This window comes from Phascolarctos cinereus, unplaced genomic scaffold (assembly GCF_003287225.1).
Source record: "Phascolarctos cinereus isolate Bilbo 61053 unplaced genomic scaffold, phaCin_HiC Scaffold_726;HRSCAF=1367, whole genome shotgun sequence".
Lineage (NCBI taxonomy): Eukaryota > Metazoa > Chordata > Mammalia > Diprotodontia > Phascolarctidae > Phascolarctos > Phascolarctos cinereus.
This window is the reverse complement of record NW_027556098.1, coordinates 51,854,502-51,877,643: the sequence shown is the minus strand read 5'-3', so window position 1 is coordinate 51,877,643 and position 23,142 is coordinate 51,854,502. Positions and strand designations below refer to the sequence as shown.

General features: G+C 38.1%; 1 protein-coding gene across 2 annotated transcripts in view; it reads right to left on the bottom strand.

Annotated features, from left to right (window-relative positions):
- The window catches only part of RCAN1 (regulator of calcineurin 1), a 108,077-nt gene that overhangs the window by 50,580 nt on the left and 34,355 nt on the right, over positions 1 to 23,142 (bottom strand). Inside the window, exon 1 of one of the 2 annotated variants that reach the window (XM_020995893.2) lies at positions 14,119 to 14,207. The exons of the other annotated variant lie outside the window; for it this stretch is intronic. Coding sequence (XP_020851552.1) covers positions 14,119 to 14,133 — 15 coding nt within the window. The 5' untranslated portion in view covers positions 14,134 to 14,207. Of the gene's footprint in view, positions 1 to 14,118; positions 14,208 to 23,142 lie in introns of those variants that run through there. 2 annotated transcript variants of the gene reach the window in all.

Here is a 23,142-nt window from a genome sequence, read left to right as displayed (position 1 = left end):
ATCAGTACTCAGACACTTACTAGCTGTGTGATCTTAGGCAAATCACTTAACCTTGACTGCCTCCAAAAGAAAGAAAAAGACAAAGAAATGATGAAATGGATAATTTCTGAGGAAAGTGTGAAGACCTTTATGAATTAATGCTGAGATAAATGAGCAGAAATAGGGTAATTTAAACAATGATGACGTTAAAAAAAAGTTTGAAAGAATTCAGAACCCTAATTAACACAATGATAAACCATGAGTCCAAAAGAATGAAGATGAAACATGCTACCCACCTCTTGATAAATGATGAACTTAAAGTGCAGAAAGAGACATACATTTTTCAGACAAGGCCAACGTGGGAATTTGTTTTGCTGGACTATGCGGCTATGAATTGAGGGCTTAAATTTTCATTTTTTTTCCTCCAGCAAGGGGGATGTGGTAAGGGGGAGGGCCAGATTAAACAATGCTTGTTAATTTTGTGTGTGTGTGTGTGTGTGTGTGTGTGTGTGTGTGCGCGCACGTGCGCGTGAGAGAGAGAGAGAGCGAGAGAGAGTGTGAGTTCAGGCTTAGTCTTTTTATTCTCCTATTTTTTTGTTAAATGATATTAAGCCAGGAGAAAGTCTGGAACTATAGGCCAGCCTACTGCAATTCAGAATGGAAGACCTTATCTGTTAACACAGAGCCCAGGGAACATGAATTAACTGTGTCCATTGAGTCCCTTAGGCATTCAGTTTACACAAATTCACCAAATTCCACCAGATTGGTAGTCTTTGTCCCAAAGCTGGGAATAGCAAGGATATTGGCAGATCTGTCTATGTAGAGAAGCATGCATAACAATTTAGACTGGGATATATTAGAGATCTAGTCAGTGCTTTTAGACCCTTGACTTTATGAGTGTTGAACCGCCACATAAAAAATAATCTCTACACACATACTGGAAAGTACTTTTACTTCAGTACTTAAGAGCTACTTGTTCTATGATAAGTCAGTCACTTCGCATCAGATTTCAATCTTGGAATCTAGACACCTTTTATACTTTTCCACTGGTTATGAAAACAAAACTAAAGGCATAACATATCTGATGTAGTTCCCTATTTTCCCCTCCTTTAAATACATCAAAAGATCCTGCTATATAAGAACTATAATTCTAATTAAGACTAGGTTATACATCCTGACCTTAAATACCCTCTGCTTCCTTCATTAACTCTGAGATTACAGTTTACCAGACTCAGAGTAAGTTGTAATTAAGAAGCTAAAAAGGTTAACTTGCCTGACCAGAAACTACAGAGGCTAAAGATGGCAATGTAGTGTTAACATTGCCTGACACATTTAATTCTTATCTACCTAATAGAGATTTCTATAGATCAATGCTGAGACAACCACATATTGCCACATAGCAAGAGACGTTTTTCTTAAAAAGGAGTCATTTGTCTAAGTAACTGCTCCCATGGCTTGATATATCTCCAACAATAGAACAAGGGTTCATTCAGACACATTACATGTGCCTATGTATTGGGAGTCTGGCATATGCAACGTGCTTTTTATGGTATCTCTCCACACGGAGAAACTTGAGAAACTTGCTTCCAGGACAGTTGTGATGACACATAAGGGAAGTACATTTGAAAGACTGAGGACCACATATGGACATTTGGTAACTGATTCCAGTCTGGTAACCACATGGTTACTAGTAAGCTCTGGCCTTAGTGGGCTTCCACCATCTCTCTCTTGCCTCAGTCCTTTTGGCTGCTCAGCTCATAGCTGGACTCTTTTTAATGGTAGCATCCATTGAGAGACAATGCTGTAAGGGGAAGAGGTCTCAGGGCTATGTGAAGTTGCTCGTGTATTCTGTTAGATGTGGATACTTTGGAAATGAGCAGGTCTTTATCCATATTTCCAAAGTATCCACATCTAACAGAATACTGAGTAAGTTTATTACAAGAAGTGAGAGGAGAGGGAGTGGAAGCAATGAGTGTAGTTACCTTAAGAAACTGTGGTTGATGGGAGGAAGAGCTGAGCCTTAGGGTCAGGAAACCTAATTAGGCTTATCAATACGTTTCAGCAAAATCACAAACAATTATTACCCATCAAAGAGTATTTCAAATGATAGCTACTGGGAACCTAGTACCCTGCCATCCTACTTGTAGGAGGTGGGGAACCACTACAGCAAGAGCAGTGATGGTGCAGACTGTTTGCCAGTTACAATCATTTTTCTTCTTCCTCCTTCTCAGCTGTCCCTGACACTACCTCCCACTCAGGGGAAGACAGCAACTGCTGCAGAAATAGCCTTCTCCATCTAAGATCTGCTCTGTACCTGTACAAGGCTGTGGGAGTCACTGCTCTGCAGGGCTGGTGCTGCACCTCGATCCTTTTACATTTCGCAAAGCCCATATTGATGAAGCTTCACCTTCCTATTTACGAGGGGCTGAGCAATGTGTACTTCTTAATAGGCAAAGGGATAAACTAGAAACTTTGTCACCTCACTGCTGCCCCCTAAGGACCACAGAGCCTAGATATCTGTCCTGAAGTGGAGTCCTCCAAATGTGTTGTTTCACATGTGATCTCAAGAGCAGGGACTGTCTTGCTTTTCTATTTACATATATATATATGTATATATATATATATATATATATATATATATATATATATATTTATTTATTCATACATGTTTTTTGTAAGGTGTTTGTCTGTGAAAGAGATGAGAAATATAGGAAGATAGGTTTTTTTTGGGGGGAGGCATTTAAAGATGAAGGACATGTTAGTAGGTAGCAGAGAATGAGCCAGTAGATATGGAGAAACTGATTAAAGGTTGAGGGGGAAATGGATCATGGGCTAATCTGCCACATGAGATTAGAATAGTTGGGAAAGGATGGGATTAAGTATACAAGTACATATATTGACCTTGAGGAGGAGAAGGACCACTTCAGTGTCAGAGACTTTATTTAATAAAGGAAAAGAGAATGGAGGAGGATATCAAGAGGCCATATAGTAAGTATATAGGAAAAGAAGGAGGCCATTGGCAATGGCCTTTATTTTCTCAGGAAATTATGACATATAAATAAGCAGACATTTCTTTTATAGAATTTTTGTAGATTGCTTTTCTGACTAATGTCTTACACATATCTATTACTAGATTTCAGAGAGAAGTAGATGGTATCCTGATTAATAAAATACAAATTCTTTTCAGCTACTTGGTGCTTCTGTACAAGCAGCACAGACTTGGTAGGCTCAGGGAGGGCTACAGTGCTCACCCTCTCCCTTTCCTACTCCCATTAATGTGCCCCACTACTATAGACTTACATATATAGGTCTGGTTCAGTCCTTGAGGTTAAGCCTTCCCCCTTGGGTTCGTGTAGCATATACAGCATCTAAAATTTCTCTAGGAATTCTTGAAACACACAGGAAATCCAACTGGAGATACAAATTCATCCTTCAGACTCAGAACGATCACAGAAATGTAGGGATCACAAAAAGGGACTAAGCATTTGAGGTCGATTAGAGTTTGTAGGTTATTGCACAAATCTTATCCTGTGGATCTGATGAGGATGGGATCTGGACCCCAAAAAGGAAAAACGCTGGACTCTCCAAATCTGGTCAAATCTCTGGTTTGCCTGAGTCTATAATTTCATCAACTGGCCTTTCACTGTGGCTATGCCCAATCTCCCAATTCTCTGTGGCCCTTAACCTAGCTATCCTTCCACTGTCTTACCTCCCTATGGCCCCCCAGCCACTTCCTGCCCTCAATCCCAGCTAGGCTCAATTCTCCCTTGGCCACGTGGTCCCTGGCATTCTATTACCTCACAGTCCCTGCAGACTACTTGGCCACTCCTACATCTCTCCCACAGTCTTTCTGTATATAAGGTCCATCTTGTCTCCATTAAGGTGCTCAGATTCTCAAAATCTAGCCACTGCTCAGATTCTTAAGAGTCCAGCCCAAAGCTCAAATTCTTATAACCTAGCCAATAGCTCGATAATGTTCAGATTCCTTAGGGGTCTGGCCAATATGGCGGATGTTGTAATAAACCTTGTCTTTGGCTGAAAGAGAGCTTGGGTCAAATTCATTTGGGCAGGACCTGTGTGTCATGATTTTGGGGTTTCAGCACCCCTAAACCTCTAGACCTCATCAGACCTACAGTCCATAAGAGTTTCAGTTAAGCTTTCTAAACTCATCATGGTAAGATAAGCAGTCTAGGTCTGCTTAAAAGTAAAGGGAAAAAAAATAACATGGATGCTCTCCCACAGTGTACTCTGGACTAATTTGCTAAGAATGAGTAGTCCAGGGATGCAATATCCATACATTTTGTATTAGCTGTAATTCTTATGATAAATACTTAGCAATATAACAGATTATCAACATATTCAACCACGCAGAAATTATCACCAAGAAACTAGTGTGACTTAGAAAGGACTGCTCAACCATATAGTTAGTAAAACCTGATTATTTTTACAACCTAAAACAAAAAAACCCCACCAATTTTCAAGTATATCTCTGCAATATTAGGGTATTCAAGAAGGAGAGTTTTGGATAGATAATCTTTACATTCGAGATTGCAGATATATTATTTCCTTCCCAAGAAGACTCGGGATATTTTAGTTCAAGACAATGTTGTTTGTCTCAGTGGAGGCATAAGTAGGCAGAGAATAAGAAGCTGTGGCGACCAAAGGTTTCCTGAAGGTGCAACTTATGACATTTCTGTCTGGGCTTCTCTTCTCTTCATTGCTCCAGGTTATTTGCTGTTTTACCCTTTCTCCTGCCATGAACTACTGCAATCCATTACTATCTGTTCTCTCTACCACTGCAGAACAGAATGCACAATGGTGGATTTAGAGTTAGAAGATCTGAGTTCAGTTCCTGACTTATGTGAACTGTGAATCCATGGACTAGTCATTTAGTCATTCTGGGCCTCAGTTTCCTTAACTGAAAAATGAGGATAAAAATACCTATACTACCTAGCTAAGAAGGTTGTTGTAGGGTACATAACTTTACAAGCTACATAGTATTATATAAATATTCTTCCTTACTCTCTTGACTCTGATGGGAAAATAGTTTTTTGATGTTCTCATGGGTATTTTTAGTTAACAATAATGAAGAACGGTCAGGGGATTAAAACAATAATAACAACAACAAAACTTCCTGCTTCTCCACACCATTCTCCCACCCCTTTCTTCTTCCATTTAGACTCGGTAGGGAAAGAGCTCATCTCTGAATACATGTTAGATCACTGACTGATTCAGTGTTTGGGTAGACAAAGAAATTATTTAAGACATCCACATTTCAGAGGAACACCCAGAACCAGTGAGTCTCCTAGCAATTTCATCACAAGAATGTGAGTTGTGGTCAGGAGTTAAGGCTCAGCTCAAACTATTGCCTACAAGATCAGTTATGAAACTGTGTAACCAGCAGGGGATGAGAAGGGAAAATCAGTCCTAACAGTTTTATCTGATTCTTCTACCTTCACCCTTCACTTGTCACTAGCTGTCCCAGAAGGCTTCCAGTGGTATGCATCTGGGATGTGAAAGAGACCCTCAAGAAAGTTTTGCAACCTAACAAACACTATCCATTTTGTGTGTGTGTGTGTGTGTGTGTGTGTGTGTGTGTGTGTGTGTGTGTGATTTGAGTAAGAAAAAAAGGATACCTCTAGAGGAATCTAGATAACTTTGTGAGGGACTGGGAAGAAACTGTAGGTCTTAATGGCACAGGTAGTATTCTTATTACTGCTGCCAATGGAAAACAGAATCTTGAAAAGAAAGGAAGACTTGGAAAGTGAATGGTTGGTTAAGAAAATGGTCTTGAGATTAGGATTTGATACAGGAATGATAGGTTTGGGGCCAGAAATAGAGTAAACCTAACAAAGCTAATAAAAATAGGATTGCCTAAATACTTGCAAATCTGATTAAGAGGGCTTTAAATTGGAGAGGATTCTGGGTAGATGGCAGATCAAGACAGGAAATATGGGGCTCTCCAAAATTCTCCCACAAACAAGGTAAAATATCACTTAAAAATGGACTTTGAGCAGCAGAAATAATTAAAAGGCATAGTAAAGCAGTTGTCCTCCAAAGACAACTTGAGAGGACTTTAGGAAATACTCCAAGAGTGGAGGTTTGGACAGACTGAAGAGCAAATACCTCCAACAACAATAAGCCCTAGAGGCAGCTGGATCCACAGAAGCCTCAACTTCAGGAACTTTACCTCAAGGTCAGTGTGGGGGTCAGACAGCTGAGTAGGGGAAGCTGAAACCATATATTCAAAACTATATATGGTCATATGAAAAAATTGTATAAATTGCTATTGATTAGAGAAATGCAAATTAAACAACTTTGAGATATCATCTCATACCTATCAGACTGACTAAAATGATAGAAGGGGAAAATGATAAATGTGGGCACGTGGAAAATTTGGGACACTAATTCACTCTTGGTGGAACTGTGAATGGATCCAACCATTTTGGAGAGCAATCTGGAATTATGCCCAAAGAGCTATAATACTGTGTATACCCTTTGACCCAGCAATACCACTACTAGGTCTATTTCCCAAGCTAATTAGCAAAAAAGGAAAAGAACCTATATGTTCTAAAATATTTATAGTGGCTTTCTTTGTGGCAGCAAAGAAATAGAAATCGAGGGGATGCCTATCAATTGGGGAATGGCTAAACAAGCTGTGGTATATGATTGTGATGGAATACTACTGTGCTATAATGAATGCTGAACAGGTTGATTTTAGAAAACATGGAACAACTTGCATGAAATAATGAAGAATGAAATGAGCAGAACCAAGAGAATGTTGTACACATTAACAGCAATACTGTTCTTTGAACAACTAAGTCATTTTGAGTTTTACAAATACTCAAATAAACTACAAAGGACCTATGAAGGAATATGCTATCCATCTCCAGAGAATGAACTGCTACATAGAAGTATATATAATATGGTTTTACATATACATATATATTTATGTCTAACGGTAGCATTCTCTAGGGTGTCATGGGGAAACAGAAAAAAAAAAGTACACAGCAGAGAACAAAAGAAAACTTAGAAGGAAGCACAGAAAAGAAGGGTAGCTTTGAAAACAATGTGTAGTATTTATTAGGTTGTTTTTTAGTAAAGAATGTAAAATGGAAATTCATGGTTTTTTTATTGAGTTCTCTTTTTATGTTGTGCTATGTATATGGAAATGTTCTTTTTTTTCTGGTCTTTTTGTATTTAAGTTCAAAATGAATAACCCCCCCCCCTTTTTTTTAAAGAGGGCTTTAATTGAAAAGCAGAATGAAGGGAAAAAATGTGACTCAAAACTAGAATATGGCTGTGGAAGAGTATATTTTATTCAAAAAGAAAAGACTACATAAAAGGGGAAGTAGAGGAGCACTAAACATTAAAAATGCAAATATATGGAATGGAGAGACTGGTGCAACAAATTGGATGATGCAATCCCCATGTGGAAGAGGCTCGAGAAACTGCTACCAGAAAGGATGAACGACTATCATGGAAGGGCTCTGCTCTCTAATTTGGTGGACGCAATCTATAAATGGGTCTGGCCTGCTAACCATATGTTGAAGAGATGGATAACACCTGGGGTACAGCAGCACTCCCTCATTCCTGATTAGGTGTCATCCGTCCTTGGTAGGGAGAGAGGTCTCAGGTCTGTTTTTCTATCTCCCCAACAGTTATACCATGATGTGGCCCCATGGCACATGGCCCTGCTGTTGCTTCACTTATTTATTTTTTCCTGCTCTGGCTGGAGTAATAGTGACAGGTACAACCTTGTGAGCTTTAAAAGATCAAAATGATAATCCACCAGAAGTTTGGGAATCACAGTCCATGCCAGGGTTTGCTGCTGGCTAGCCTAGAAGCAAATTGCCATTTATGCAATTTACTATTGCAAAAGTCTTTATGGCTCCGTGTCCCATTTCATCCTCACAACAATAACCCAGTGGGCTAACCAGCGTAGTCTTCTTCCCATTCTACGGATGAGACACTTGAGGCTCCAATATTCAGTGACAGCACACAGCTGGTCAATGACAAGATCAAGGACTTAAAGTAAGAAGATTTCCTGACTCAAAGTCCAGAGGTCATTCCCCTGTACCACTCCACTGTATCTTCCTGGGCCAATGAAGAGACATTAAAGCTGGGGAGAATGGGTAGGGAATGAGAGCCAGAGATGGGGGAAAGAAAAGAACTAAGATGGAATTTACTTTAGAGGATCTTTAAAGTCCCTTTCAGCTCTGAAGTTCTATGATTTTACAATTACAATGGCCTTTCCAATTCTTCTACATGAGAGCTGCAAGTTGAAGTGTCATCTGGCAGGTGAATAAAATAACAAACTCCAGGTATTTTGCAGGTTCATTCTTGTATGATGCCATTCTTCTGGTTTCCTGATTATATGAGGAGAGGGAGATGGAACATACAAAGGTAGGGTTTCAAAACTCTTCCAACCAAGGCTCCTAACCAACTACCTAACTTTCTAACAAAAAAAAACCTTTGTTGATAGGTAAGTAGCTGGCATGAGGAAGTTCTTTAAAAGGAATAATTTCATTTAATATCAAACTGAGTGGCCTTTAAGTATTCTCAAACTAAAGGAGAAGAAAGAAGACTTTTGTATGAAAATAATTTGTTGACTATATTACGAAACTACACAGTAAATTGAGAATGGTACATATTTACAATTAACTCAGACTGGCAAGGGCTCTGAAGTTTGGAGAATAAAAGAAAATGTTTTGAAGACAACTTATAAGGAATCTAGCTAATTGATACAATAGAAAACATGATAAAATAAGTTAATTTTACGAGTCAGCAAATGGGCATAATTCTTCAAAAGCTACTTCATAAATTATATATGTGTGCCTTATTTTTTTTTCGATGAGGTTAGGTTTTGATTGTTCATTATGTTACTTGGTAACTACATTGTGCTACCAATTCTATAAGAGTAATAAAGTTTCATAAATATGAAAGCACAAGATTTGTTGTGGCCCAAGTGGGGTGCCTAGACCAGTCCTAGTCCAGTCTCCTGAGCTGGAGAGCAATGCACAAGACCAGTATCAGGGAGTTCATACCTCCTCTTACGCAGACAATCCAGATTGGGTTAGTATCCCAAGGTATCTTGAAAGGTATCTAAAAACCCAGACGGGTTTTGGTGCTGAGTTTGCCCTAACAAGCAGTGTGACTTTTGCACAAGTTATCTGACTGTTTTGGATTTCAATTTCCTGATTTGTCAAAGGAAAACAAAGTGGGGAGGGAGAGATCAAGGTTGTACTAGGTAATTCTTGAAGTCCAATTAATCTCTAAAATTTTCTGACTCTCTAAATATGCTTCTTTAACAAATGGTAATGAACAATGCACTGTGGTTCCAAATACCAAGACACAGTCCAATTTTATTACTTAGACATTATTCACTTGCTAATGAATAATTACAGGACAAAACAAATGAATTATAGGTTCCAAAGTAGGTCCTTTCTCAATTCCCAAAAGTGGGGTCTAATCTGTCGGAAATATTCCTAAAATAGGAGAAAGGAGGCAATGGACAGGGGCATATGACCTTAACTTTGGTTTCCTTCTTTGTAAAATCGGTGTGATGACAACTGATCAGCTTCTTTAGGATGTTGGCCAGAATAACTACACCAAACTCCCTGTCGATATGGAGTCTGACAGTTCCATGTGCCAATGCTACTAGGACCAAGAGGATGATGGTGACACAAAGATAATTTTACCCTCAGACCCCAAATGTTTACACTACATTTATGTCAACAGCTCAAAATAAAACAAGGCAGCATGGTGGAAAGAATGCTGGACTTAATTTCATAAGACTTTGTTTTGAGGCTCAGCTCCACCACTTGCTAGCTGGGTAACCCTGAACAAATTGCTTTATCTCTCTGGGCTTCATTTTCTTCATCTGCAAAATGAGGGAGGTCATTGGACTAGATGATTTCTAGGACTCCCTCTACATGCTACAATTTTCTGAAAGAGAATCTGGCACTAGGGCTCAGGAGGAAGTAGGCCTTGCTTATTTTCATGAGTGTGAGAGTTCAGCTTTGAAAAAAAGCAAGAGCCAAACTCCTGTGAGCTGAAAAAAGAGGTTGATCTGCACAGTCAGACCAGCTGCTTTCCTTTGGTTAAGGCTGCTGGCACTTGGGCTTGATACTAAGCAAGAAGGGTCAGTTCTAATGGAAAGAATGATGTGGCCTTCCTTCCATCTTGCTGAGGTTCCAGGCTGATATGTAAACTGGCTAGTGCTGCCGGCAGTGGAAAATATGAATCCATTCTTGCCTGGGGTTATATGACTGAAAGAATAATCAGATCAGGGCTCATGTTAAAATATCACTGCAGCTCACTTGACAAGTTATTATCCAGTCATGTCCTTGCAGCTTTGGGAATTACATATGTTGCACCCCAGTGCAGCTAAATATACACTGCTTTAAAAGACTATTGGGATAGGGAAAATAATTGTTACAAGTAGGCTAGATGTTAGTATGGCTTTATGCCACACTATTAATATTATTTCTCTTATATGAACAAGGTAGGGTTCAGAAACGAATATTCACAGACCAGTGACTGGGCATCTTCATTCTTACCAGCATTAGACCCAAATTACTCATTCTTTTTCTAGAAGCCCAACTATAAATGTTTGGCAGGCTGGACTGTTTAAATAATACCACAGAAGGGATCCAATTAAGATTGAACTGTGAAAGGTCACAGAGGAGCCCAGCTCTCCCACATATGATCTTAAAAAGGCACCAGATCAAATAATGATCAAGAAAACCAGAAAAAAACCCCCACAAAAAGCACTGGCAAGCTTCTCTATCCAGCCTAGGACTACACAAAAAGACAGTCAAAAGCCACAATCATTGGAAGAGGTAGCCAGCCAGCCAATAAAGCCAGTTTTACTTAGTGTAGGTTTTTTTTTCTTTTTGGTGGGCAATCGGGGTTAAGTGACTTGCCCAGGGTCACACAGCTAGTAAGTACTAGTAAGTAAGTAAGTGTTTGAGACTAGATTTGAACTCAGATCCTCCTGACTCCAAGGCTGAAGGTCTATCTACTGCACCACCTAGCTGCCCCCTCAGCACTTACTTAGGGAAACAATATGGAATACCAGCAGAGCTGGGATAAGGAGTATCCCCTCAGCCTCAGAAGACCAGACCTAAGTAGAAACTTACTTCTAACTGCAAACAACAGGAGTCAAGAGAAACCTAAAATTGTGACTACATTGGAGCAAACAGAAGGGGCTATAATGCAGCAGGTACACTCTAATGGGGAGAGGAAGGGAGAAAAGACAAGGGTTCCTTCAAAATTCTAAGATCTTTAAGAGTCACAGAAGGAATTAAATAAGACAAATGGAGGGACTAGCAATGGTATACTGTTTGGTGGTCTTGAGATGAGAAGGAAAATGGAGGGGAAAAAACACTGGGGAAGAGATGAAGAGGTGGAAGGAGGTGGAATATACACACATGGAAGAAAAGATGAGGTAAATGGGCAACACATGAACCTCACTTCTACCTAAGCACAAAGGATGGCTGAACACTCTCACACCTATATACCCACACAAAGATGTGGTGGTGTAAGAACACTCAACAGAGAAGTAGGTACGGATAGGAAAGAGGGTAAGAAGAGTTTAAGAGGAAAGGGCCATTCACAATCAAAATAAAACTAGGTGAATCATAAAGTGCAGATTAAATGAAAGTATAAGAACCAGTGATGTGGTCTGGGAAAGGAGAAAATAGGAGGTTCAATGGAGTGGAACAGATTGGTTCAATTACAAAGGATTAGAATTGATCACATTCTTTCTCCTTCACCATCATCTTTTCTTTGTAAAGAGGGGGATAGAGTGGGGGTGGGAGAGCAAAGGAAAGTATATAAGGATGACAGAAGGAAAAATATAATTAACATCACATATGAATGGGATAAGTTTAACTATAAAATGGAAGGGGATACCAAACTTAATTTTAAAGTGGAATCCAACAATAAATTGTTTACCAGAAACATATTAAAAACATAAACACTCACATGGAGCTAAAGTGAGAGGCTGAAGTAGAATTTATTATGTTTAAATGAATTTAAAGAATCTGGGTAGCAAACATGACAAGGAAATGGTAAAACCAGACATGATTAAAAGGGATAAATAGGAAAGTATCTTATGCTTTAAAGCACCACAGGCTATGAAAATAAATCAGCAATTAACACATATGCACTCAATAGCATAGCATTTAAATACTTGAAGGAAAAAATAATAAAATTACAAGGAGAGATAGATAATGAAATTATAATAGTTTGGGGTTTTGATGAATTCTTCTCAGATCCAGACAAATCTAACAAAAAGATAAACAAGGAGGAAGTTAAGGATCAGAACAGAACTTTAGAAAAGTAAGATGATTCATAGTATGATAAATCTCTAGTTATTAATTAAAGGAACACGCACAAATACAAATCATCTCTGCATGGCACCTTTACAAAAAATAACCATGTACTGGGTCACAAACTCATAACCAAATGCAAATAAATGAATATTAAATGTTTTTACTAACTACAAATTTTTTAAAAATAAAGGGCCTTTGAAGAAAACATTCAAACTTAAGTGGCTACTTAATCCTAAGAAACTGGTCGATCAAAGAATAAATCATAGAAACAATGGATAATTTCACTAAAGACAACAATTACAACATAATAAGATCTTTTTGCATAAACAACATAAAAAACTTGCAAGAACAATATAATGAAACTTTTCATGTGGAATAAAAACAGTTCTCAGAAAAATACATAACAAATTACTTCATCAACGAGACAGAAAGAATAGTTCAATGAACTGGGCATGCAATTAAAATAAAGTAGAAAAGCAACAAATTAAAAAACCCAAACTAAATACAAAAAAAAGAAATCTTGAAAATCCAATAACAGATGAACAAAACTGAAAGCAAAACAAACAACAAAATATTTAACTAAAAAATAAAACTGGGAACTAGTTGGCTTTTTTTTGGGGGGGAAGTATGGAATAAATCCTTAGGTAGTCTAATTTTTAAAGAGTGAATAAAACCAAATTACCTATCTCAGAAATTTAAAAAGAGAATTCATAAATTAAGAGAAAATAAAGGACATTATTAGAAACTATTTAGCTTAATTACACAACAAAAATTATAAATGAAATGAATATATCCAGATAAATATAATAGGATATTATTTTGATGTAAGAAATGATAGAGTCAGGGAAATCTAGAAGGACTTCTATGATTTGTTATAGAGTGAAGTGAGTAGAACAATAAGAATAATTTATACAATGACTACAATACTGTAAAGAAAAACACCTTGCAAGATTTAAAAACTCTGATCAATGCAATGACCAACTATGACTCCAGGGAACTAATGATTAAACATGCTTCCAAACTCTTGATGGAGCAGCAACATATTAGAGGTGCCAAAGAGACAGGTTTTTGGATATGGCTAATGTTCAGATTTGTTTTGCTTTACTATATTGATTTGTTACAAAAATACGCTTAGTTTGCAGGGGCAGAGAATTTTGGGGGAACCTGGTGCTAGTGATAGCAATGCCAAAAAAAAATAAAAGGAAAAAATGGCATCAATGAAAGAAAATTAAGAGATCAGGAGACAATTTAGAGGGATCATAGGGACATAAAGTTAGAGCTGGAAGAGAACTCAGAAATAATGAGGATCAATCTGTTTCATTTTGTAGTTAAGGAAACTGAAGCCCTGAGAAGTTGTGCCTGAATCAAGTTCATGGAAATAGCAAATGACAGAGCCAGGATTAGAATTCAGGTCATCTGACTTCTAATCCACCATTCTTTCCCTGAATTATGACAAATGAGACAGCTTTGAAATGAATGTGTTGAATTGAGTATGTACTTGGAAAAAACCAAACAAACTACACATAAGAGAAAAAAAGAAACAGCAATAGAGTTAATTTGACATGGAAAAAAAATAATACCACAATATTCAAGCCTTAAATAACAATGAGGTTTTTTTTAAGAGAGCCTTGCTAGTGAGCATTAAGGAATATCATCAAAGTAGACTTAGAAGAGAAACTTAAATATTTAGGGCAGTGGTCTCCAAAGTATATTTCACAAGACAATCCATCAGGGCATGCAAAGAAAATATCAGAACTGAGAACAATATAGCCATTCCCTGGCTTTAGCCACTACTTGCCTCTCCTGCTTTCATTCAGCCTTGGCCAGTGCAAATTGTGCTAGATGGTCAATTATATATGCTTCTCCCCAAGCAAGTAGTCATTTCCACCTGATCTCATCTCTCTCCATGCTCCCTCCCCTCCCTCTTGCCCCCAACACTGCTCACAACAGCAGCAGCAGAACACTTCCTGTGTCCCTATACTGGAGCTCTACATACTACTTGGGTTGGGGAAGGGAGTGAGAAGAGGAAGCTACAACAGTCAGGCAGACCTTGCTTCCCAAAAAGCGGGTACCCTTGCAGAGATTCCACTTTATGGAAGGATGGATGGGATGTATGCTTACGACCTAGGATAGACTGAGGGCATATGGGGAAATCCTATGGTGAAGGAAGCCCGGAAGGAAATATTTTCTGAGGTCCTGCTTATGCAGGCTGTCTCTTTCCTGGCTGCAAAAAGGCAGAGAAGAGCACACACAGTTGTAGCAATAGGAGAGGTTGGGAGAGCAGGAATAGGACTGGCAGAGAGCCCAACAGCAAGATGCCTAAGCAAACAATAGGTATAGAGGGCAGAGGCTGCTGTGGCAATGAACTTGGGCTCAACTATCAAGATGTCTCTCAGCTCCACAACTCTTCTAATATCATCCTCTTTTTCCTTAACTAATCCAATAGCTTAGAAGCAAATGAAGGTCATCTACCTCCTTTGGTGGAGGAAGGGGAGGAGGGACTATTTGAGTTTTATTTAGATTTTGATTCAGTGCAGGGGGAAAAAAAACAACTTGACAGTTTATAACATTCAAAGGAAAGGTACTGCCACTTGATTAGAGTTTTGTTTGTGCTACAAGCTGTAGGAAACTCAAAGCTGCTGTGGAAAAAGATGTATGTTTAAGGTAAAAATGGCTTTTATTTTTTCTTATTCTCGGGAAAAGATGAGAGATAAACACAGGTGTTGGGGTGGGAAGCTTTTCTGGGAATGCTTGGGGAAAACTTGAGACATCTCTCCCATTCTGATTTAGGAAACTAATTCCATTTTCTGGAAATACCTGCTTTGTTTGCAGCAGTGAAACACTCCTAAAACTACTAGTTTTGGGCAGACCTTCACCAATCATGATCCCAGCTGCTCTAGACACAAATTTTAAGCAAGCAGAAAGACAAATCAACAACATCATGGCAAAGATTAAGGAAATCAGGGTCTGCCTGGAGATTATACTGTAGCAACCTTCAACCCACCTAGACTAGCCACCTTTTGGGACTGGGACCTGACCTCTAGGAACCAATGTCCTTCCTCACATTCAACATCAGAGAAGATGGAAATTTAATAGCTATATTTAAACAAAAACCTTTGCATAATTGATGGATGGGCTTGAAAAATGAATATCTTGATTTATTATGCACAGGCAATGATATATTTCTCCATTTGGATCTACGTATCTTTGTGACATATCATTTCAGCTAAGATGGTTTTTAAAACCAAGTACTGAAATAAACTGAATTAAGAACTGGACCTTCAAATAATTATTTCATAAAGTATTAAATGAAGGTTTTCAAAAATAACAAAGCATATTCAATTACACTGCTCTGGTTAAAACTATTATAATTTTTTAGTAGAAACAAAAAGAAATTTTTAACATTAGTAAAATGAAAAATATTTTAAATGATGTTTACTTCATTTTTGTCTCATCCTTTTAAATTTCTATCATGTATTGGTTTTTAAATATACAGTAGCTCTTGTATATAATTTATAAATAAATATATATTTGGAGGTGTGGACTCAAATTTTTTTACTGACAAGGATATGCAATCAAAAAAAGTTTGGGGATCACTAATCTAAGAGAGGTTGAAATTAAAGACTTGTTGAACAAATAAAAGAATAAATAAATGACTTTATCTTTGGATGATGTTGTAACTCTGTGATTTTTTGAGCTGACAAACAGTAAAACAGTTTGTCCTGACAAACTAAGAATTTAGAATGTTTCTTTCAAAAAAATGTTCTATAGAAGTCTCTCATTTTCTTTTGTTAATATTATTCATTCCCATCAAGTGATCAAAACAGAGCTAATTCTCAAAAAGTAGGTACAACTATTTTGAAAGGGAAAAGAAAAAAAGAAAGAGTTTCCTTTCTGACAAGCTTTGAAAACAATCAAAACCGAAAGATCCTACATCATCATCAAAGTCTGAAACCATATTTTCTAAAGTGGCATTTTCCTGAATTACAACATCTATGTTCTTGACATGCAAACTTTTAACTAAAAATGTAAAAAAACAAAATATTGCTGAAAAGTATAAAAAGTTAGGAAGTAGCCTAAACTTTCACTGAGTAAGCAGTGCTAAGGTCTTCTGCTGAGGTTCTCTAGAATTCTTGGAAAGGAGACATTTTCTATGTAGGTCAAAGAATCATGTGACCTTTTCTCAGTCAGCAGTTCTCAGTTCTGACTTGTAATCAAGATACTGTGGAGGACAACAAATAGTGCATAACCCTGTTAGGCAAAACAGGGACTGGCTTCACCTAACCTTGCAAATTAGTTCTCCCCTATTTATTCTGTTAATAGTTTATTCTGAATAAGTCAGAAATACTAGATTTCTAAAATTATTTTTTGCAAAACCATTTTTGAAGGAATGTCATGGGTGAATGAAGAAGTCAATGACTTTATTTTTAAGAGGTGGTGTTGCAAGATTTTTTCTGTGTGACAGTCATTTCCTTGAATAAAATCATGGATTTAGATCTGCAGTCAGAAGACAGTGTAAAACATTCTGTATTTATTTTCAAGTTAATTAGTAGAATTGCCTACTTCAATCTATGAGGGTAAAAATATATCTGTGGTATTGCCTCTAGGTTACACAAGGAGCAGAGTCAAGATTAGAAACCAGGAAATAGGACCATAGTATTTGGAGCTAATAGAGATTTTAGACCTCAACTAATCCCCAAAGCTTTCATTTTACAGGTGAATAAACTGAGGCCTTGAGAGGTAAAATGACTTGCCCAAGGTTACACATGAAGCAAAACCAGAATTAGGGCTCAGTTCCTTTGACTCCAAATTTAGTGTTCTTTCCACTAGACTCTAGCTTTCCCTAGTTCAGGGATCAAAGAGAAAGAACTGAGGTTGGATTTGGACAAATAAATAATAACAACTTAATTTATAATGAAGTGAAGTCAACAAGCATTTATTACGAAGCTACTATGTGCTATGCACTGAGGATACAAAGAAAGGCAAAAAGTTGTCCTTGCTATCAAAAAGCTCACATTATAATGGGGCAGATGATGTTCAAACTATGAACAAAAAAAAAAGACAAATGGGAAATAATAACAGAGGGAAGTCACTAGCAAGATTTTAAGTGAGATGTGAAGAAAGCTGGGGAAGTTAGGAGGTAAAGATTAGGGGGAAGAGAATTTCAGGCATGGGGATGAAGTGTCTTGTGTTAAGGAGTAGCAAAGAAGCCAGTGTCACTGGATATACAACTCTTTGGAGAGGAGTAAGATTTAAGAGGTTTGAGAAGGACAGACTAGTTTAAGGAAGGGATTAAAAAGTCAAATTTTATATTTGATTTTGCAAGTAATAGAGAGCCACTTGAAATTTCTGAATGGGGATGATATGATCAGACCTGCACATTAAGAAGATTATTTTGATAACTGAGTGGAGAGAGACTTGAGTCAGGGAGAACAATATGTAGCCTATTGCAATAGTCTAGGAGTGAGGTGATAAGGACCTGGCATCATGGCTGCAGTGGTAAAAGAAAGAAGGCAGTATATACAAGAGATGTTATGAAAAAACAGTACTTGGAAACAGATCACATATGGGAAGAAAAGAGAATGAGAAGTTGAGCATGACACCTAGGTTGAGAACATGTGTGATTGGGAGGATGGTGGTGCTCTTAGCAGTATTAGGGAAATTTGGAAGAGGGAAGGATTTATTAGGGAAAGACAATGAGTTCAATTTTGGACAAATTGAGTTTAAGATGTTTATGGGACATTCAGTTTGAGAAGTCCAGCAGGTAGTTGGAGATGTGAGACTGGAATAAGGAGAGAGGTTAGGGCTAGTCAAATAGATCAACTGCATAGAGATGCTAACTAAATCCATGATGACTGATGAGATCACCAAGCAAAATAACATAGAGGAAAAAGGGAAGACAGGCCAGGATAGAGCCTTGGGGGACACCCAGTAATTAGTGGTCATGACCTGGATAGATACAGCAAAGGAGCCTGAGAAGAAAGGATCAGATAGGTAAGGAGGAGAACCAGAAGAGAACAGAGTACCAAAAATGAGAGAGAAGGTGTCAAGAACAGAATGATTGACAATGAAGAAGGAGACTTATAGTTTCAAAAGATGCCAGGGGGACATGAAGGATGAGGATTGAGAAAAGACCATTAGATGAAGATCATTGGAAACTTTGGAGAAAGTAGTTTCATTTGAATGATGAAATCAGAAGCATGACTACAGAGATTTAAGAAGTGAAAAGGAAGTGGAGGCACAAATTATAGAAGTCTTCTTAAGGAATTTAACTAGGAAAATAAGGAGAGATATCAAAATAGCTACTGGGGTGGATGGATCAAGTGAGAATTTTTTCAGAATGGGGGAGGCATGGGGATGTATGTAGGTGGCAGTGAAGTAGCCAGGGGAGAAACTAAAGGTTAGTGGGACAGAGTGGGGATGATGGGGGGCAACTGTGGAAAAGACTAGACGAATTGGGATCACTTGTGCATGGTTGAAAGGTTTGCCTTGGCAAGGAGAAGGGCTACCTTTTTATGTCAGATAAAAATGAAGGAAGGGGTCATAGTAGAAAGCATCTGAGTAATGTGAAATGTACAGGAGGGGAAAAGAGGGTGCTCTCAGTGAATGGTGTCATTTCTTTTCAGTGAAATAAGAGGAAAGGTTCTCAACTGAGATGATAAAGTTCACAAAGCACTTTCTTCACTATAACCCATTTTACAGATGCAGAAAACAGCCTTAAAGAGGTAAAGTGATTGGCCCATGGACACAAAGCTAGTTAGTCTCAGAGCTGAAATTTCAACCATTACTCCAAATTCTGTTTTTATTCTATTATCTCACTTGGTCATACTTTCCCAGAAGCATACGTTTTGCTCCGAGAATGTCAACTATTCTTGGAGTCCTAGTAGATGAAGGGTAGAGTGAAGAGGAGGAGTAGTGCTGACATCCTGAAATAAAAAACCGAAATGACTTCCAAACTGAATCAATCTATTGTACTTTACTCTGAACTATCTCATTAAAACAAAATAAAAGAAAACAACAATAACAAAAAATACAGTGCTTTAATTTGGAGTATAATGAAGACACTCATATTTTCCAAGGTCATGGCTATATATAAAATAGAACTGTGTTTCCTGTAAAATCAATGAATGTTGTGGTGGTGTTAGTTTATTTCTAAATACATCATGGGGGGAGGAAAGGAATTAGGCAAGCTCTCAGCTCATGTGCCATTCTCCCTCCTTTTTCAAGAAGTTCAGTGGCTCACAGTCTTTCCATCCCAAACCCTGCCTTTCCATTTGTGGACTTCTAACTTATATGTTAAAGGTAACAAATGCCTTTATATCCCATTTCATCAGTCTCCTCAACTCGTACCATTTGCATCTTCACTTCAGCCACACATAGGGGGGTTTTATTACAATCTTCTCATCACTTACAAGTGTTCAACATATACAATCCATAGCTTTGAAATTCCTCTACATAATTAAACTTCTATCCTTCTAGTTGTCCCTGTGCCTCACTCCTCTTTTTTTTTAGGCACTTGGGGTTAAGTGACTTGGCCAGGGTCACACAGCTAATAAGTGCTTGGTCTGAGGCCGGATTTGAACTCAGGTCCTCTTGACTGCAGGGCTGGTGTTCTATCCACTGCGCCACCTAGCTGTCCCTGCCTCACCCCTTCTAAACCCTAACCTCTACACTCACTATTCTTGTTTCACTCGATATAGTACTTTCCCATATTAACATTTTTGCTCTGGCTTCAACTTTTTCCCTTCAAAATCTTAAATCTTTTCCTAGAAAGTTCAGCTTTACATTCTTCTCTACTCGTCCTGTTGCCTGCTTTTTCCCTTCCAAACCCTGATCCTAAATTACTCCCACCATCCTTTCCTGCTTATGTGCTGCTGAATATCACTGGAGGAAGGCATATGACAATGCTAACTGGATCCACTACAAATTTCTACTCTCCAGTGTCCAAATTTGGTTCTCATTGTTGCATATCAATCCTCTTACTGTTCTCTGATTGACCATTGCATTCCTTGCAGTGGCTGTTTCAAACTTTCTCTTCTCTTAAGTCACCCACACGACTATTCCCCCCCTTTCTCCAAGCAGATGACTGCCTTATGCTTCACTGAAAAAAAAATGAGGTCATTTGTCCTAAACTCCCTCTCCTCAATTCCAAACTTAAAATTACCTCAGCATAATTTCGTCCCTCTCCCATGGTCTCTAGTTCTGAAGAAGAAAGCGCCCTTCCTCCTGTAAACACCAACCCCTCTATTTGTGCCCTTGATCCCACCTCCTCATGTTTTCCAGAGGAGCTTGCTCCTTCTATCATCTTCTCTCTTTCTAATGTTCATGCTCTTTTTATCCACTGGCTGTTTCCAGGCTGCCTGTGAACATGCTCAGAAGTCCCCCATCCTTAAACTTTCATTAATTTTATCTCCCATTCAAACAATCATCCTCTAGATTTTTCCTTTCACAGTCAAATGTCTGGGGGGGGGAAAGTTAATGCTCGTATTGCCTCCTCCTTCTCACTTACCAACCATCTCACTCCTTTGCAATGTGACTCCTGTTCCAATGCTGCTTTTGTCCCCACCACCAGAAGAAAACTGTTCTCTCCAAGGTTACCAAAAAAAACTTCTCTGAAGTATTTGACAATATTGTCCACCTCCTCCTTTTAGGTACTCTCTCTTCCCTGAAATTTTATGAAATTTCTCTGTCATGATTCTCCTCCTACCTGTCAGACTTTCTGGTTCTCCGTTGCAGGATCCTCACAGATGCTCTGCTCCCTATGTGTGGGGGCTCTGTCTTCAGCCTTCTTCTCTTTCTTCTCTATCTTCTCTCGCTGACCTCATCACTGACAATGGAGTCAACTGCCATCTCTATGCAGATGATTCCCATAAATATAGCCCTAGTCTCTTTCCTGAGCTCCAATTCCACATGTCCAGTTGCCTAGACATCTCCCATAAGAATCTCAAATTCAACATCTACAAAACAGAACTCATTAGCTTTCCCCTTAAACTAACTCCTTCCTAATTTCCTTATACCTGTCAAGATCACTGCCATTCTTCTAGGAAGCAAGGTTCAGAACCTAGGAGTCATCCTTGACTCTTCATTTTGTCTTGTTCTTCCTATCCAATTCATTGTAAAATTTTGTTGATTTTCCCTCCCCAATATCATTCATACCTGTCCCTTTCCTCTCTACCCTCTCCTTGCATAGGCCCTCTTAACCTCTTACCCTGACTATCACAAAGTCATCCTAATTAGTTCCCCTGATCCAGTCTCTGTCTTCTTATGATTCCTAATCATAAGTCTGATAATGTCTCTCACCTACTCAAGAAGTTTCTGTGGCTCCTCATTGACTGTAGGATAAAATGCCAATTTCTATTTAGCATTTGAGGCTCTTCATAAGCTTGCTCTAGTTAATCTTCCTAGGCTGATTTAGCTATTATTTCCCCTAGCACACTCTATTCTAGCCACATTGGCCTTCTTGCTGTTCCCCATATCCAATATTCTGCTGCTCCTGGCCCCAACACCTTCATCAGTGCTTTTGCCCAGGTTGGAATATTCTTTCTCATCACCTCAGCCTCTTGGCACTCCATCCCCCTTTAAGGCTCAGCTCAAGTGCCACCTCTTTCAAAAGGTCGTTCCTCAAGCTCAAGTTGTTAATGCCCATATCCCCCCCCCTTTCACCCCAGTTACTGGATATCTATTTTGTATATAGCTGTGAATATGTTGTATTCAATCTGATTTTTGAATTTCTAGCCTTAATACCTAGGGGCACATGCCTGGCACATAGTAAGCACTTAATAAATACCTGTTGACTGATTAGGCAAATTAAATTCCTGAAAAAGATGATCACATTTACTTCTGTTAATCAGAGAAACTTTGCTTCCATGAACCTACTCCATTAAGGACATGGAAAATGCTTGCTCAGATTTGAATTTCCTGAGGCAGGACGAACACTGATTTAGAATGGTGATCAGACTAAGTTACTCTTCAGGATAGACTTACAAGGATTCATTTGTTGGCTTGAAGCTTTTGCCCATGTTCTTGGAAATTGCTTGTGTTCTTGGAAATATTCTATTATTAACTATAAATTTGTATGTAGTAGCAGAAAAATGACATGGTTTATTTCAAGCAATTAGTGTACTCCCCTCTGCCAATTTTCCTCTTTAGCTCCCAGATGATTTTAATAATCCAAAGGCATATAGAAACTCAGTTATCCTAGAAAAAAATTAATATATAACCCCAAACTATGATTTAAAAATAGAATGTGAAATGATAATAAAAATACATTTCCTCTCTGGATTTTAGAAGCAGACTGATTATTACTTTAGAAAAATAATTATACTTTAAAAATAAGAAAAACTATAAATTCACAATTACAATTTTTCCTTTTGCTCTGAAACATGTCCTTTTAAAATATTTTCTCTTACCTACCTACTCTTTCTTTTGATGACTACAGTGGAAAATTTCATTTCACTAAAGAAATACAATCCTTCCAGTATTAACATCTATTATGGCTTTCATCAAATTGCTAGGTGAGATGATATAATTAGGGGTATCCAGGAAAGAAATTAGAAATGATGCAAAGAATGTCAGTTGGGAATATAAGTGCTAGAAAAATCCTAAGTATTTAAATATGGGTCGTGTACAATCAAAGAAATAAAAGCTAACATGGTATTTTGATCATGTATGTTATACAGATAGATACCTGCTTTCTTGATAACTGAGCCTCTTCTATCTTCTTCCATCACCCCCAATGAATTTTCTTTTCTAGACCCACCTTTGGGGGGGGGAATTCTGTCATACTAAATCTTATGAAAGCATCATGAATTTAAATTCCCAA